Source organism: Bubalus kerabau, chromosome 13, assembly GCF_029407905.1.
Source record: "Bubalus kerabau isolate K-KA32 ecotype Philippines breed swamp buffalo chromosome 13, PCC_UOA_SB_1v2, whole genome shotgun sequence".
NCBI lineage: Eukaryota > Metazoa > Chordata > Mammalia > Artiodactyla > Bovidae > Bubalus > Bubalus kerabau.
The window spans coordinates 57,140,263-57,156,846 of NC_073636.1; the positions used below are offsets into that span (position 1 = coordinate 57,140,263).

General features: G+C 43.5%; 1 protein-coding gene across 1 annotated transcript in view; it reads right to left on the bottom strand.

Annotated features, from left to right (window-relative positions):
- The window catches only part of CDH26 (cadherin 26), a 46,640-nt gene that overhangs the window by 16,790 nt on the left and 13,266 nt on the right, over positions 1-16,584 (bottom strand). The window contains exons 5-9 of the mRNA XM_055544531.1: positions 7,221-7,368; positions 5,290-5,456; positions 4,978-5,106; positions 3,118-3,303; positions 1,626-1,894 (exon numbers count right to left, since the gene is read on the bottom strand). Coding sequence (XP_055400506.1) covers positions 1,626-1,894; positions 3,118-3,303; positions 4,978-5,106; positions 5,290-5,456; positions 7,221-7,368 — 899 coding nt within the window. The remainder of the gene's footprint in view (positions 1-1,625; positions 1,895-3,117; positions 3,304-4,977; positions 5,107-5,289; positions 5,457-7,220; positions 7,369-16,584) is intronic.

Below are 16,584 nucleotides of genomic sequence, written 5' to 3' on the forward strand. Positions count from 1 at the left end.
TATTTATTTTTGGCTGTGCTGGGTCTTCGTTGCTGCTCAGGCTTTTCTGTTCATTGCAGCGAGCGGGGCTACTTTCCAGTTGCAGCACACAGCCTTCTCATTGCAGTGGCTTCTTTTGTTGCTGAGCACAAGCTCTAGGGCACGAGGGCTTCAGCAGTGGCATCCGCCTCTAGAACATAGGTTCAATAGTTGTGACGCATGGGCTTAGTTGCTCCACTGCATGTGGAATCATCCCGGATCAGGAATCGAACCCATGTCTCCTGCATTGGCAGGCAGATTCTTTACCGTTGATCCAGCAGGGAAACCCTTGAGTTAATTTCTGTATATGGTGTTAGGTTTTCTGTTGGTGTCTTTGGATATCAAGAAAGCCTCTTGAAGATAACACCGAGTCAGATCATGTGTTTTTATCCATTCTGCCAAGCTCTGTCTTTTAATTGGAGAGTTTAATCTTTATATGTCTAAATTAATTACTGATGAGAGGGGAATTAATGTCTGTTAATTTTTCACCCACCCCGGCTCCCACAGGCTGTGTAAGCAGTTCCAGGGATAGAGGCGCAGCTGCCTTGCATGGAGCTGAATGTGAGGGAGGTACTGAACTAAGAGCCGAGATGAACCTCAGTGAACCATGGTTTGCACTGTCTTCCCTGGAAGTTGCAATCCTTCCACAGATTCCTGAGTTCCAAATTCAGTCCATCAGACAAATTCTGCCAGCACCGTCATTGTCCGGATGGGGAGACTGATTCCTGGCGCTTTCCACTCTGCCACCTTCCTGGGGATTGTGGCAACTTCATTTTTAAAAAACAAAACATTAAGCTATCCAAGTATCCATCAACAGATGAATGGATAAACAAAATGTGGTATATACACACAGTGGAAATATTATTCAACTTTAAAAGGAAGGAAATTCTGTCACATTCTAGAGCATGAATGAAACTTGAAGACACTATGTATGCTAAGTGAAATATGCCAGTCACAAAAGGAAAGTCTGTGTGATCCCATTTATATGAAGTACTTAGAGCAGTCACATACATAGAGACAGAAAGTAAAACGGTTGTGCAGGGTCCTAGAGGTGGGGGAGAATGGGGGGGGGGTATTGTTTACTGGGTGCAGAGTTTTAATTTGGGGAAATGAGACGGAGGAGAGATTTTGCAGATGGGTGGTGGGAAGGTGCAATGTGACATACAGTATAAATGTACTCAATGTCCCTGAACCACACACTTGAAAACAGAGAGTGGTAAACTCTATGTACATTTTGCCACAATTGAAAACACTTCTGCTGGCCAGAAGCCACAAGGCTGCCAGTTTATAGCATTTGGTAAAGAGGGACTAGAAAGACATAACAAATTATTTTAATACAGGAAAAAGACTGTAAAATAATTTTGTGCTCTATGCAAAGGAAATGAACACGTGGATTCCTCCCACAAGGGTCAGAGGACACTACAGAAGGAAAACAGCATTGAACCTGGGCTAGGGCAGTTCTGGGGTGGGTGACTTATGGCATTTTCCCAGCTGGGATGGAGTCGCCCTCAGGAGCACATAGAAGGAGCCAATTTCGAACAGGAACCCTCTCCGGCACGTGGCTAATTCTGCATGAACTCCCACCCTTCCCACTCCAGTCTCCCCACCTTATCTGGCCGGCGGTTCTATCTGGATCTGTAGCGTTGAACATTCCCAGCTGAGTCCCCGGCCCTGCGCCATCGACCTCACTGACGATGAAGGTCCCTGGGTGGAAGGTGGGCGGGTCGTTGACATTGGTCACCCGCACACTCACGGTGGCGCTGGCCGAGGCCTGCCGGGGCCTCTGCAGCTGCCCACCCTCGCACGAGAAGAGTGGCTCTTCGTTCTCCACAGCCACGACCAGGTTCCACTCTGCCTGAGTCTCATGGTCCAAAGGCTGCCACCCCAGAGAGAAGGTTTCATTAGTCCCCGCGGCTCTGCCGGCCAGAGGGAGCCTCTCAGCATGAGTTGTCACTGCTAACCCAGCGCCTGTGGCTTCTGTGCTTCATTTATTATTTACATTGTCTTTGATAATGATCAAAAGACAGTTGTCAGCCCATTTTCAAATCATTTATAGAGTTCTTTTTTTTCCCCTCCCTCCTCCTGGTTGAAAAGAGCCACCATCAGTCAGAGGGTAATGAAAAATGCAACAAAAACCATAACCTAATGAAACATTAATGTAACAACTCTCCTGCAAAAACCCAGTGGCGCTTAGGGAAATATGGATATTAATGATCATAGCTGTTCAGGGGACAAAGTGGTCAGTGACTTAAAAGGGTTGAAAGACTAGGAATATTTGGGAAATCCAGCCCCAGGCATTTGGCATGGAAAACCCACAGAGCCCTGCTATTCACAGCGTGGTATGTCCCCTCGGCATCATCCGGGAGCTTGTTACACTGACAAGCAGAATCGGCCCCACTCCAGATATATTCACTCAGGTCTGCCTTTGAAGCTGACCCCCAGGCTGACTCACTTGCACTATACCAGAGGCACTGGTCATTCTAGGGTCTACCGAGAGCAATTAAGACTAAAGGCACTGGAGTCAGACTGCTCCAGTCAGAACCCCTACTCCAGTCATGTGACTTCATGAAACCAACCCAGCCTCTCTGGGCTTCAGTTTCCTCATCATTAAATGAGATAATAATACTTTATTGCAGGGCCAACTCTCTACTAGGCACAGCAGGCAGAGTGTCAGGAGCCCACAGTATTTTTACGGGTCCGTGCAAATGTTCCAATTTCTTTTAAACCCAGAAGAAAAATGAACTCACGGGGTTTGAGAAAATGTCATAAATGATTTTATCACATCAGGAGAAAGAAACACATTAGGGACTACATAAACCTACTATATTTTGTCTAAAACAGACCCAAAGAATTTAATGTTGAAGTAACTGGTCATATCAAAAATAATCTTGAATACTGATATGATTTTGATGGGAGGAGCCATGAAGGCAAAGAGCTGAGGATCCATGCAGCCCTGCGTTCCTCACTGGCCATGGTGACTTGTGACCCAGCAGTCCATGTGCTCAGAACACATAGATCATCTATTGGCACCTACTACATTGTCAGGAGTCCTACAGAAAGGGCCTCGGTATTTACAGCCACCTGCTCGGATGCATTTACCTTGATAATATTTAAAATCCCTTCATTGGTCTCAGGATCTGTTGGAATGTGAAAATGTCCCTCTTCGTTGCCATTCGTTATGTTGAACTTCACTCTCCACGCTGCTGTAGATGGTGAATCACCATCTTGAACCCCAAGACGTAACACACCCTGGCTGGCCCAGCCTTCCGAAATCTGAACGTCATACTGAGAGAGATGATCATCATTGTTGTGGAGAAAAAGAAACACAGTCGGAAAAGAAAACGCAGAGAGACAACAACTTGGATGCTTCTCCTATGATTGAACTTGACCACTAAGGATCTGGAAGTCTGTTACAGCAGAGAATGTGTCAACAACAAATATTTCGTCCCTGTGACTGGATACCCAAATAACTGAAGAGCTGCATAACTTTAAAAGTGCCCTTCTATCCAGTGCAAAGCACCACTTTTAGAATAATAGTACACACCTTATTTTATGCTGCCTACAAAAATCTAACTCTACTAAAATAGAGCTCTTATGTATTTTAATTAAGGTGATAATCTAATACATAATAGATCTTTAAAATAGCTCCTTATTCAATACTTTTGGTGACAAGATAATTTCTCCAGCACATCAAAATAACAATGTGTATTTTTTCCAGCCCTACTTTCGAGAGTACAGCTTTTTACTAAGTCAGGGAAGGATTTTGAAATAAGACTCAGATATAATAAATATGTTTCAGTTATTACATACTGTTAAATGAGGTGCTTTCATTGGAAGTATTTAAACTTCTGTTTATTAATTAATTAATTATATTATTATATATAATATATAATTATATATATATAAATATATATAATAATATAATTAATTTTTTAAATGACACAAAAAATAAGTGTTTGTAGCATTTGTTTATTCAACAAAGACTGTTGTGTACCAGATTCTGGTTTCGATGCTGTGAACAAAACAGCAAAAATCCCATCCCCAAGGAGCTGAGAACTGAGTGTATGTATGTTAGGGGGGTCAGGTTGGGAATTTTTTTTTTTTTTCAGGTTGGGAATTTAACCAGGTCATCAGAAAAGACCTCCCTGAGAGGGGTCAGAAGAAAGACAGAAATACAATGGACGTTTTCCTCTTAAAAATTCATATAGAAGAGTGAAAAATTAAGAAACTAAAAGCAGATTATGACTGGTTTTTATTTCCTCTCTTAGCAATCTTCTGCATTTTAAGTGGTTTCGTATTCCCAAACTGAGTGCCAGCACCTTCTTCAACCCTGAGGACCTAGCAGCCTGTGAAATCTTGTGTGGAGCCCAATATATAAACCAGATGAGCTGGGGAAGGCCTGGCCTGATCCTGCCTGCCCATCTTATTTCAGAGCTCTGAACATTGTGGGTCAGGCTTGGGACAATTGGGCATGGTGGCAGACATTTCTGGTTGTCACGACTTGGAATGCTACTGGCCTCCAGAGGGCAGAGGTCAAGGATGCTATTGTTCAACATGCTACAGGTCACTGGGCAGCCCCACCCTCCCCCCACCCTCCCTGTGCCCTTCCTCCATCTCCAAAACATCATCAGTGTGGAAAGTGAGAGGCCCTGAAGTGGATGGAGCCTGGATCCTCTGTCCTCCCCGAGCCTCAGCCTTCTTATTTGCAGGATGGAAAACGCAGCAGCTATAATCAGTGAAAACCTAGGGATTCCTGTCAATACTCTGAACATCGTTCTGGCACAAAATAGTAACAAATGTAGGCTCACATGATTGCCATTAACTGGTTCCCTATCAATGCAGTTGACTTCTTGATTTTAAGCTGAAGTTATTTTGGAGATTGCCTGTATCTTGGATGATGGAGGAATTCCCTCAGCAAACAGAGCCTGGGGCATGGAGACTGTTCGATTGGGGACTTACGTGGTCCTGGGTGAACCTGGGCATGTGGTTGTTGCTGTCTTGCACGTGCACATGAACAGTGGCTGTGGATGACAGCGGCGGGTTGCCGCAATCCTTCGCTTCAATGAGTAGTGTAAACCGAGGCGCCGTCTACATAAGGAGGAAAACGTAGGTGAAACCTTTCAAATGCAGGAAAAGGAAATCTAATACAGAAATGTTCCATTTTAGCAATTTCAGTAGCCAGTCTAGCCACAGAGGGTTTCCCACTGCAAATGCAAATGCTCAGAGAGGGAGAACCCATTTTATTTTCCAAAGCAATAAAGTGCACATAACCTCATAATCTAAGCATCCTGACAGTCGCACTTCTCCACTAACACGGTCAATCCGGAAACCACTCTCTCTCAGTACTGGTGTTTGAGAAACAAGGAAGTAAAGCACTTGAGAGTTTGGAGTATTTTCTTGATCCAGATCCACTGCTGACATCTGAAAAACAGGTTGACCTGGAAAGAATTTTTTAAATTGTTACCATTGGCCAACAGCAGCCTATCCAACCAGTAGAAGAATGATTCTTTGCTGAATGGCACTGGGGCTTACACCAGAATGGACTGAGTATGTAAATATAAAGGTCAAGCTATAGACATACTAGACAAAGTGAAGAGGGATATTTAAATCGTCATAAGGTCAAGAAGGACTTACTAATCATGATTGCAAATACAGAGGCTTAAAGGATAAAATCAATAGATCAATTTTTAAGTGTGTGGCAAAAAAAAAAAAAAAAAAACTATAAATAAAAGGAAGGAAATGATAAACCAGGAAAATATATTTGGAATACATGTTGGCAGACAGAGACATAGACATTCTTAATGTCAAAGGAGGAGGTTGAAGTCAAGAAGAAAAAATGACAATGATGCTAACAGAAGTGGACAAAGAAAAGAAACGAGCAACTGACAAGGGAACTAGAAATGGCCAGGAAAGTTATCACATGTTCAAGCACTTGGTAACTAGAGATGAACAGTACACTAAGCCCTGTCATATGCTGCTGGGCTGTGGATAAATTGCAACACGAAAGTTGTGTGCGTGGTTTGGAGCAGCAATTCTACCTGTCTGAATTTGTGCTAAGTAGGCAATGCTTGAATGGCACACGCTTCTAGCTCAGATATGTTCACTGAAGCATGTTTTGTAAAAATAACAAAATGTGACAATGAGATGTAAATGTGCAACCAAAGAAGATTGGTTAAAAATCTTAAAGCACATCCATAAAATAAAATACGACACACAAGATGCTCTAGGAGAATACTGTTAGGTTATAAACAGTAAAATTGCATTTTAAAGAGAAAACTCTAAATATGCACACATGAAAAGATGTGCTCATATATTTGTGTGTATGTGTTAGTCACTCAGTTGTGTTCAACTCTTTGTGACCCCTTGAACCATAGTCCACCAGGCTTCTGTCCTTGGGATTCCCCAGGCAAGAATCCTGGAATGGGTGGCCATGTCCTTCTTCAGGTCATATATTTATATATATGTAATATAAACACATATACATTTTGTACTATGATAAAAATGAAAAAAAAAATAGATATACAAATATACATTTGTAATTATGTGTATAAATCTGTGAATATATACACACATATAAATGTAACGTGCCATGTGTGTATACACACACACATATGTAAAATGCAAAGAAAAATATTGAAAGAATATAAACGAGAATATTAACAGTACTTATCTCTAATTGGTAGCATTAAAGATGCTTCCTATTTTAGTCTTTTTGTTTCTTGGAATTTTCCAAATTTGCTCGAGACTGTTTTGCAAAATAAATAATGCTTTTTGTTATTCAAATAGATGCTCATATTAATGAGGATGCTTCAGGTTTCAAGACTCACAGAATCCTAGCTCAGGAATTTTAGATGCCGTCTTGCTGCCATTTTACAGATGTTTACAGATAACTTCTCAGGGATATGCAGGATCCCACCACCCACCTCTGCTGCTTCTTCCTCCATTCATTTATTTTAGGTTGATATTTACAGATTAGCTCTTCCAACTGACAATTTCCACATCATTTTGCTGCTGATACAAAATGAAGCGTGGAGACCTCATGGCATTTTGCTCTCATCCAGGGCCTGTGACCTTTGGGATGTGAACAGTGAGAGGCCTCCCTAAAGACAAGTAGGACTGAGGCGCCCTATCACTACAGAAGCTGGAAAACCTTCACGGCACAGAGAAGACAAGGACCACCCCCCCAGCCCCACCTTGCACACCTGCAGCGTGGTCCTCCTTCACACTGATGTTAAATTCCTTCTCAGGGAACTCAGGAGCATGATCATTCACATCCTTGATCCTTATGTTGATAATCAAGGATTTATCCACGATGTGTCCTGTTAAGCGATTGGCAACATCAAAATAAACCTAAGAAGCAGAGAAACCATATTACTGTTGCAGAACCATTGATTTGGTGGCATGAATCCCATCCCAGTCAGTAATACTGTGTATCCTGCATCGGTGTCCTCCATAGACTGAAAGTTCCTGAAGGCAGGGGTCACAGGCTCTCATTCACCCTGTGACCCCAGGGACTGAGCATAGACTGGGCACTCAACAAGTGTTTGTAGGACAGATCAATGAGCTGATTTGAAAAAATACTTCATTCATTATTACTATTAATAGTAGGTTCAAATCTCAATTTCTCCACCTGTATCAACATAGGCAAGTTGTTATGAGCCTCAGTTCCTATATACTATATGTCTTGTAATGAAAAGTAAGCATACTATTGAATACTGGTGAAACGTTGCAGAGAGAAAGTACTTAAGCTTTAGGGAGAGGGAACATTTAAAAGCAACTAGGACTAGGGATTCCCTGCAGCTCTAGTGCTTAGGACTTAGTGCTTTCACTGCCGTGGGCCCAAGTTCAATCTTTGGTCAGGGAACTGAGATCCCCGCAAGCCCCACAACCAATAAATAAATAAACCAGGACAGCTATGGGCTTCCTTGATGGCTCAGTGGGTAAAGAATCTGCCTGCAATGCAGGAGACACAGGAGATGAAGCTTCAATCCCTGGGTTGGGAAGAGCCCCTGGAGGAGGACACGGCAGCCCACTCCAGCATTCCTGCCTGAAAGATCCCATGGACAGAGGAGCCTGGTGGGCTACCATCCAAAGGGTCTCAAAGAGTCCAACACGAGTGAGCAACTAAACACACACACACACGCACACACACACATAAACACGTAGAGTATAATAAGCTAGAAATCATTAAGAAAGATAATTTACAACCCCAAGTGTTTGGAAGTTAAGCAAAGCATTTCTAAATAATGTACAGATAAAAGAAGAAATCACAATGGAAATCAGAAAATATTTTGAACTGAATAGCAATTAAAACACAACAAATCGAAATGCATTTTCCTCTCATCATTCAAATATCAAACTCAGATTTTCTCTTCACGCTTTGATTCTGTAGAAGCTAGCAGCTCACTAAAAGCTTTCAAAATGATTGTTTACAGACATGCAACCATTTTTGTGTTTGGCAATAGGGATTTTTGAGATTTGCCTGTGCTATAACTTCTAGGTCTCAAATTCCCTGTTGAAATCATGTTACCAAGACACTTTTGCCTGAATTATATTCTGCTTACACAAAATGTTTAGTGAAATAAACGTGTGGTTCTTTTATTCTTCACATCAAAGGCTTGGGTGTGAAGAAGTAACCGGAAGTCTTTTTGACAGTGTGGTGATGTAAAAGTTTCTGCTTTGGTAGCATTCCTGGAGACTTCAGAGTCTTGCAAAACTCAACTCACAGTGAATCAGATTGGAGAAGTATTTATGGAATGAAAGGTAGAAAGAAAATAAGCCACACATTTGCCACTGACAAAGGAACAAACATGGCGAAGGCGTCATTGATCTGAGGGCTCATGATCTCACAAGGTCTTGTGTATGTCCCTGATTTGTGCCCCATAACAGAATCACTGTCAAAAGCAGAAAGCTCATGGGCCAGGTCCATCATTCTGCCTCAGCCAAATCACATCTGTAAGAGATTCAGGAACTGCATCATCACTCACTTACACAAAACAGCTGTTATATGTGGAAACCAACAAAAGGCAGCCTGAACCACAAGAGCCTTGATTCTGTTTTTTTAAAATAACAGTACCCATCCCAGCACTGATTAATGATTGCTTGCTGGAAAGGGCATTCTCTGGAACTGCTGAAGATGTAAGTGAATGGAAGCATCTTGAGAGGACAAGTGTTTTTACACGACCCTCGCTGCAGAGCTCCTCCCATCATTCTGCTCTGAGCAGATGCTAAAATTGGTGTGCATGCATGCGTGCATACATGCATGTGTGCAAAGAAAGCTGAGGTGCCAGTGGGAATCCTTGGGTCCTTCTGTCTCCTTGAAAGCCAATTACACCCTGTTGTTGCCATATTTTTTTTGCAAATGATTATGTAAAGTTGTGCGTGCATGCGTGCTAAGTCCTTCAGTCAAGTCTGACTCTCTGTGACCCTATGGGCTGTAGCCCACCAGGCTCATCTGTCCATGGGATTCATCAGGCAAGAATACTGGAGTAGGTTGCCGTATCCTACTCCAGGGGATCTTCCTGAACCAGAGATCAAACCCACATCTCTTGCATCTCATGCATTGGCAAGCAGGTTCTTTACCACTAGCACCACCTGGGAAGCCCCATGTGAAGCTGTAAGGACACACAAAATATTAAATATAAAAACATATAAACAAAAGCAACGTTTTTAAGTCCACTCCTGAGGACATTTAGAGAGCATCTTCCTCAAATGGTTCATTCAGGAGGGTGGTCCATGAGATTGCCTCAGCACCAATGAGGCAATTGGTGCCAACTCTTGAAGGCAACAACAACAGAGTGGTTCCAAATAGAAAAAGGGTTACATCAAGGCTATATATTGTCACTCTGCTTATTTAACTTCTGTGCAGAGTACATCATGAGAAACGCTGGTCTGGAAGAAGCATAAGCTGGAATCAAGATTGCCGGGAGAAATATCAATAACCTCAGATATGCAGATGACACGACCCTTATGGCAGAAAGTGAAGAGGAACTAAAGAGCCTCTTGATAAAAGTGAAAGAGGAGAGTGAAAAAGTTGGCTTAAAGCTCAACATTCAGAAAACTAGGATCATGGCATCCGGTCCCACCACTTCATGGCAAATAGATGGGGAAACGTGGAAACAGTGACTGACTTTATTTTTGGGGGCTCCAAAATCACTGCAGACGGTGATTTCAGCCATGAAATTAAAAGATGCTTACTCCTTGGAAGGAAAGTTATGACCAACCTAGATAGCATATTAAAAAGCAGAGACATTACTTTGCCAACAAAGGTCCGTCTAGTCAAGGCTATGGTTTTTCCAGTGGTCATGTATGGATGTGAGAGTTGGACTATAAAGAAAGCTGAGTGCCAAAGAATTGATGCTTTTGAACTGTGGTGTTGGAGAAGACTCTTGAGAGTCCCTTAGAATGCAAAGAGATCCAACCAGTCCATCCTAAAGGAGATCAGTCCTGGGTGTTCATTGGTAGGACTGATGTTGAAGCTGAAACTCCAATACTTTGGCCACCTGATGCGAAGAGCTGATTCATTTGAAAAGACCCTGATGTTGGGAAAGATTGAGGACAGGAGGAGAAAGGGACGACTGAGGATGAGATGGTTGGATGGCATCACCAACTCAATGAACATGGGTTTGGATGGACTCTGGGAGTTGGTAATGGACAGGAAGGCCTGGTGTGCTGCAGTTCATGGGGTCTCAAAGAATCGGACACGACTGAGCAACTGAACTGAACTGAACTTGAAGGCAAGGATTTAAGGGACGAGGCACCACTGTCTCAGTCACTTATCTTTAGGGCAGAAGAAACAGAAAGTGTCTCAGAGACCACATCAGAGGGATCCAGCAATGACCCTGCTCCCTGAAGAGTGAGCAGTTCTCCAGTACCACAAATGCATCTGTCGTGTCAGGAAGATTTAGAGACTGTTCATGCAGAGAAATTACTGTTCTTGTATGAGGTCAAAATGTTTAAATGGAATCCTTAATTTTCATAAAATTTAATAAATTTCTAGCCTATGTATGTTGACAATAGACAGTACGAATGCTTGCAAGGACATAGATGCAAGGAGGTCACCTCTGTGGAATCAGATCAGAGAAGAAATTTGGGAGTGAGGAGAGGTTTTTAATGACTATACCATTAACATAAATAAGTAAATAAATTCTTATAGAGTTTTAAATTCCATAAGAAGCCTTTATTAGCTTTACACCTAAAAAGTAAGATAAGCAACAGGAAAGAATCATTCACTACTTGTGGGAATGCAAACAGTGTAGCTACTTTAGAAGACAGTTTGGCAATTTCTTTCAAAACTAAACATACTCTTACCACACCATCCAACAATCATGTTACATCCTGAACATGTATGTTCAGTTTTATTCATAATCATCAAAATTTGGAAGCAATCAAGATGGCCTTCTGCAGGTGAACAGATAAACAAAGACCGGTACATCCATAGTATTCCACAATGGAATATTTTTCAGCAGTGAAAAGACATGGAGGAAGCTTCAGTGCATATTGCCAAGAGAAAGAAGACAATCTTGAGCAGGTGACAGACTGTACCATTCCAACCCTATGATATTCTGGAAAAAGCAAAACTATGCAGACAGTAACAGGATCAGTAGTTGCCAAGGGCTCCGAGGAGAGGAAGGAATGAATAGATGGAGCACAAGGGAAACTTAGGGCAGTGAAGCCACGATGGCAGAAGGGTGGGTACATGGCACTATACATTCCCAAAACCCAGAGAATGTACAGCACAAAGAGTGAATCCACGTGTAGACGATGGGCTTCAGTTAATGATTATGTATGACATTGGTTCATCGATTGTAACAAATGTCCTATAGTAATGCAAAATATTAATAACAGAGGAAACTATGGGATGAGTGGGAAAGTGAGGAGGTATATAGGAACTCTGTGCATGCACGCGCGCTATGTCCCTCCAGTCATGTCTGACTCTCTGCGACCCCATGGACTATAGCCCGCCAGGGTCCTTTGTCCATGGCATTCTCCAGGCAAGAATACTGGAGTGGGTTGCCATAGCCTCCTCCAGGGGATCTCCCTGACCTAGGGGTCAAACTCGCATCTCTGAGAGGTAGATTCTTTACCACTGAGTCACTGGGGAAGCCCATAGGAATTCTGTACATTCTATCTATTTTTCTGTAACCCTAAAGTGGTTCTAAGAAATAACATCTATTAATTTTAAAAAAGGGCCCCTGCTTGCAAAATAAGGCATAGGCAATCATATATATATAAAAAGTAGGTCTACTCTGACTTGCTACTGAATCTCTCATTGCTTTAGGAAAAATGGCGATTTTATTTGTTGAAGAGTGAAAAGCTTTCGGGGAGTCCGCAGAGAGTCAGAAGGAGTACCAAGGAGCTCTCAAGCAGATGATCCTTTACAGTGGGAATGCTGGTTTCTCCTCTCAAGGGGCCTCTGGTGACCAGATGCTGAGCCCTGCTCAGAGATGATAAGTACGGGGTTTATTGCCAGAGAAGAAGCTCCAGTGAGGCCCAGGGAGGGTGGACTTGCCCGGGGCCTGGCTGAGCCCTTACATAAGTCAGCTCCTTTCTTCTTTCATAAGTCCTGGAGGGAGGCTCCCTTGTATTCTTCCTCTGCAACATTTTAAAAATATATTCATTTATTTGGCTGCAGTGAGTCTTAGTTGGGGCACACACAATCTCGGGTCCTCGTGTGGCAAGGGAGATCTTTATGAACCCTTAGTTGCAGCATGTGGGCTCTAGTTCCCTGACCCGGGATTGAACCCAGGCCCTCTACACTGGGAGCACTGCGTCTTAGCCATTGGACCACCAGGGAAATCCACCTGCTCTGAATTATTTGAGAGGGTCCATGACTGACAGGCTCAGAGCCTGGAGGCAAAGCAGCCCAGATTCAAGTGCAGTTAGATGTGGGGTCGACTTGACGGTGCCACCAGCTGGTGCTTCGTCTCTTCCCTCTACGGCCTCCGAGTCCAGAGTAGGCTGCTTCACCAGATAGCTGTCTTAGGACCCTGAGAGCTTCAGGCAGCCATCTGCCCCACCCTCCACTTTTCCTCGTAGCCCACATGGCCTGATCTGCTTCTCTGTTTGTACCTCCTCAGGCCTTTTTCCCAGCAGACTCACTGCTCACTGATCAACAGCCACCATGGTGGTCCTGCTCAGCATCGTAGGATGCTGTCCCGGGCCCCATGTCCACTCTCATTCAGCTCTCTCCTCTCCCTCTATGAGACAAAGGATGCTGCAAGGCTGCTAGTCCTGAACTTGTCTGCTTTGGGGACTCCAGCATACATTTTTAAATTTCTGTGCAAGCTAACTGGCTTTCTGCAGCACTGTTTCCACATGCTCCTCCATAATTTATGACGGTGCTGGCAAAGCTCTGCTCCTTAATCACCCTGACTTCTGGCTCTAAGTCTGTGCCAACTATAATCCTCCCACTTAAAAACAAGAGCCACATGTTTGTTTTATGTTTATTATTCTATGTTACATTTATTATCCTAAAGCTACATCTGAGACCTTTAGTTCTGAAAGATGCCTGAGAGGCATAAGTGCTATTTGTTTTTGCCAAGATGCTAAGAATTCCTAGGGACTCAGAATCACAATGGGGAAAGGAAATGTCATGGATATTCTCCGCACTTTTAAAGGGTTTTCAGACTTTTGTTACAGCCTTCAGATTGTTGGGTAAACATACCACAGGGCATTGATGTGATAGCTACATGAAATTACATGTACAAGATCCTTTATTCTAGACACAAGCATATAGAAAGAAACATCTTAAATGCCAAACACACAATACAAACTCACATCTATGGATAGCTTAGAAGTAGGTAAAGATAACTACGTTGGGATAAAGAGCTACAAATAATTATGAGGAATGTAAAAAGGTGACTTTCTTGAATGTACTTGTACCCTATGAAATTGAGCATATTTTGATATAAATAGAAAAGATCTCTACACAGAAAAAAGACTTTTTCCTTCTCTCGGTTTTAAATCTTCCAGCAATTCTCAGTTCGTGCTGCTGCTTTCTTTTTTAAAATTTTTTTACTTATTTATTTTTGGTTGTTCTTGGTCTTTATTGCTGCGCAGGCTTCAGCTCGGTTTCAGTGAGGAGGGCAACTCTCTAGTTGCAGTGCACACTGGCCTCTCATTGCAGTGGCTTCTATGTTGCAGATCTTTAGAGCCCAAGCTCCGTATTTGAGGCGCAGAGGCTTAATTGCTCTGGAGCATGTGGAGTCTTCCCAGACCAGGGACCAAACCCAGGTCTCCTGCATTGGCAGGCAGATTCTTTACCACTGAGCCACCAGGGAAGCCCCTGCTACTGCTTTCTTGTAAGTTTTTTATGGGATTAATCAGAAATTAGCTCCTCCCACCACCCTGTCACCTTTGGAACACAAGTTTTAGCCAGCTTTAGTGTCTCCTTTGGGGAAGGCAATGACACCCCACTCCAGTACTCTTGCCCATGGGAAATTCCATGGACGGAGGAGCCGGGTGGGCTGCAGTCCATGGGGTCGCTAAGAGTCAGACATGACTGAGCGACTTCACTTTCACTTTTCACTTTCATGCATTGGAGAAGGAAATGGCAACCCACTCCGGTGTTCTTGCCTGGAGAATCCCAGGGACAGGGGAGCCTGGTGGGCTGCCGTCTATGGCGTCGAACAGAGTCGGGCACAACTGAAGTGACTTAGCAGCAGCAGCAGCAGTGTCTCCTTTACTATCTGCAAGAGTAAAGCAGTGCCGCTAGAGCTGTCTTCTTGCCAATATATTAGACTTATTGAATTTTTAATAACATCCTGTCCTTAAGGACAGTCAAAAAGCAGTAGTAAGCATTCTTAGAGAAGCCGGTAGTTAAGCTAGAGCACTCGGTTTGGGTAGTGTGCCTATGACACTCTGCTTGTCCCACCTTCAGGGCTGATAATCCTCAGCAGCCTGTCTCACATCTTGCTAACTAGTAGCTAACCCCCTGGGTTAGTCCCCTATGACTTTTGCATCAAGCTAGGTGCTCACGACGAAAATGTATTCTCCTGTGCTTCTGGAGGCCAGCACCAAAACTGGGGTGTCTATAGGGTGGGTTCCTTCCTGGGGCTCTGCAGAATGGTCCACTCCAGGCCCCTCTTCTTACTTCCCATGGTGTCAGCGATCCTTGGTGTTTCCTGGCCTATAGACACATCATTCCAGTTTCTGTCTCCAGCTTCCCATGGCCTCCTCTTCTTTCTTTCTGTTTTTCTCTCTGTGTCCAAATCTCCCTCCCCTTACAAGGATGCTGGTTACTAGACTAAGACCTAACCCAATTCAGCATGGTGCTCAGATTCTCAGTCATATCCAACTCTTAGCAACCCCATGGACTTTAGCCCACCAGGCTCCTCTGTGTGTGGTATTTCCCAGGCAAGAATACTGGAGTGGGTTGCCATTCCCTACTCCCTGACCCAGGGATTGACCCAGTATCCTTTGCTACCCAGGGATCCCAAATGCCAGCCTTAGTACATTATTAAAGATGTTAAAAGCAATCAAACAACAATAACCAAAATAAAACCACCCCAAGCACTACGTGTTTTGTTCCATCCTTGCACAGCTTGTGCCTGTTAACTGTTGTGTCCTAACTCCTCCACTGTCAGCCTGCAGAGGCCTGGGGACCAGCAGCAGCATCTCCTGGGAGCTTGTGAGAGATGCAGGAGCTCAGGCCTGCTCCACCTACTGAAATAGAACCTGCATTTTAGCCAGATTCCTAGGTGACCTGTTTGTTCAGTAAAGATAGAGAAGTGCTGTCCCAAGGTCCCCCTTATGACTTTATATTCCATCTTATTTTAATTGTTTATCTATCTATTTTATTTTTGGCTGGGCTGGGTCTTCACTGCTGCATACAGGCTTTCTCTAGTTGTGGTATGTGGGTTCCTCATTGTGGAGGCTTCTCTTGTTGCAGAGCACAGGCTGTAGGCTCAGAGGCTTCAGTAGTTCCAGCTCCCATACTCTATAGCAGGGGCTCTGTGTTCGTGGTGCACAGGCTTAGTTGCCCTGTGGCATGTGGGATCTTCCTGGACCAGGGATTGAACCTGGGCTTCCTGCATTGGTAGATGAATTCTAAACCACTGGACCATCAGGGAAGTTTCTATATTCCTTCTTTTTTTAAAAAAACTGCACACTTTATGGAGGGGTTTGAGGGATTATATGGAGAGAGAAGACCTAGACTGTCATCTTTGCATGTCCTTTTGAAGTTTCAGAGAATTTCTGCCTGTTTAAAAATTACAGAGTCCAAGACCACTAATGTGTTAAGGGTATGTAGCCTATCATGTGTATGAATTTTCTAAGTCAGTGGAGAAAAGCTTCACAAATTACTCCTTGCCAATACTAAAAACATCTCCCCCCTTGAAGCAGGAATGCTTAGGCAAGCAGGCCCGAGAACAGAGCCCAGGTTCCAGCAGAATTCAAACCAGAACACAGGCTGTAGACTTCTAAGAAGCCCTGTAAGCTTTGGCTGGTAGCACAAGATACTACCATGTCGTTGTGGGCATTTTTATTTCAAGTTTCCTTTGCAATTTTGAACTTGAATTTCAGCCTCATGGCAGACCATGGTATGTGCACAGTTGCTCTGTCATG